The following is a 1,568-nucleotide window of genomic DNA, read 5'->3' as shown; positions in this document are numbered from 1 at the left end:
ATATGAGCGGTGGCACCCGAGTCCATGTACCAATCGCCTCCACCACCGTAGTTGCTTGGTGACGGTGCAGAGTGCAAGGCAGCCAAAAGGGCGGGGTCCCACGGCGGGGGAATCTGCGGCATGTGGAAGGCCCCGTAGGGCTGCGCCGGGGCGGGCTGCCCCTAGCCGCCAACCAGCGATGGCGCTGGTAGGGCAGCGTAACCGGCACCGACCGGCTGTGGAGTGCCGAAGAAGGCCTGGTGACCCGCCGGTCGAGGGCCGAGGAGACCCGGGGCAGAAGCCCTTGGCACGGGCATGTGTGATATGCGTGCACCATGCCCGTCCAAGGATTTTGACCGACAGCCCAAGGCGGGGACGACTACGGGTAGCGCGAGCCCCCCCCCTCCCCGAAACCCTGGGGCTGCTGCTGCTGACGTCGGCCGCCCCCGCCGTGCCGGTTGCAGCGGCCCCCGCCGTGCTACTTCTGAGGCGCGGGGGACGCGGGTGGTGCGAGGGGCAGCGGGAAGAAGCCAGGTGGCACAGGGGCCGCGGCTGCGGTGGTGCGGGCGCCAGCGGGGCGGGGCCACCGCGCGTGGTGCACGTGGCGAGGGCGGTGTGCTACACCCGCTCCTTGACCTTCTTCATCCGTCGTTCCTCCAACTTCAAGTACACGACGACGGTCTGAAAAGTAGGCTCAGGCAACAGGGTGAGATTGGAGGCGGCGTTGTCGAAGTTTTCATTGAGACCAGCGGTGAGAGTACTAAGCATGAGCTCGTCGCAGACTTTCACGCCAATGTCATGAAGTTCGTCGACGAGCATCTTGAGCCGCATGCAGTAGTCATCGATGGTGGAGTCATCCTGATGGCAACTGAAGAACTCTTGCTGCAAGAAAACAAGGCGCTGAAGTTTGTTGTCGGTGAAGAGCGCGTTGATCTTGTTCCACACGGCGCAAGCACCATCGTCCTCGACGACAACCGTGTGGAAGATGTCCTTCGAGATGGTTTGGTAGAACCATCGGATGAGAGTGGCCTCGATGGCGGACCACTCCGGGTCGCCCTTCATGTACTCGCCGTTGATGGAGCCATCGATGTGCTCGGTGAGGTAGTACTCGCGGAAGACAAGGCTGAAGTAGGTCATCCATGCATAGTACGAGGAGTTGGAGCTGTCAAGGCGGACGGGAACGCGGGCCTCGATGTTGAGATCGCGGATGGCGGTGGCGGAGGGTGTGGGGCCGGCGAAGGCGTTGGAGCTGTTGGTGGTGGTGGATGCCGGGGAGTCCATGGCGGCGCTGTGACGCCCGGATAATTAAGCTACAGTAACCATCTACTAATGATGCCACATCACCTCGATTACTATTGCTAATCTCCCGTTAGTTCGAAGCCGATTCGGATTCAAATTAAAAATCAGGCAAACAACAAAAGTTTTCAAACTTTAAAACTAAAATGTTCGAGTTGTGCCAAAAGGATGCAAAGGTAATTCTGGTGCAGAAACCCCACTTTTGTAAAATGTTTTACTACTCTAAAAATGATTAAGACAATAGTTCAAATGATTAAATAAGTGCCTTTGATATTTTAAGAAATGCTAAACTA

The 1,568-nt window shown here is 57.9% G+C and overlaps 1 protein-coding gene across 1 annotated transcript; it reads right to left on the bottom strand.

The window, feature by feature from the left end:
- Nucleotides 1–597: 597 nt before the first annotated feature.
- Nucleotides 598–1,260, bottom strand: LOC141027841 (uncharacterized). Its single transcript, XM_073505367.1, has one exon. The coding sequence runs from the start codon at nucleotides 1,258–1,260 to the stop codon at nucleotides 598–600; it is 663 nt and encodes a 220-aa protein (XP_073361468.1).
- Between the last annotated feature and the right edge of the window lie 308 nt (nucleotides 1,261–1,568).

This window comes from Aegilops tauschii, chromosome 1 (assembly GCF_002575655.3).
Source record: "Aegilops tauschii subsp. strangulata cultivar AL8/78 chromosome 1, Aet v6.0, whole genome shotgun sequence".
In the NCBI taxonomy this organism is placed as follows: Eukaryota; Viridiplantae; Streptophyta; class Magnoliopsida; order Poales; family Poaceae; genus Aegilops; species Aegilops tauschii.
Note: the sequence above shows the minus strand (reverse complement) of the source record. Positions and strands in the feature narration are given on the sequence as shown.

Bases quoted from the DNA above. Each gene is read 5' to 3' on its own strand.
- LOC141027841 (XM_073505367.1), bottom strand. From the start codon at position 1,260: ATGGACTCCCCGGCATCCACCACCACCAACAGCTCCAACGCCTTCGCC.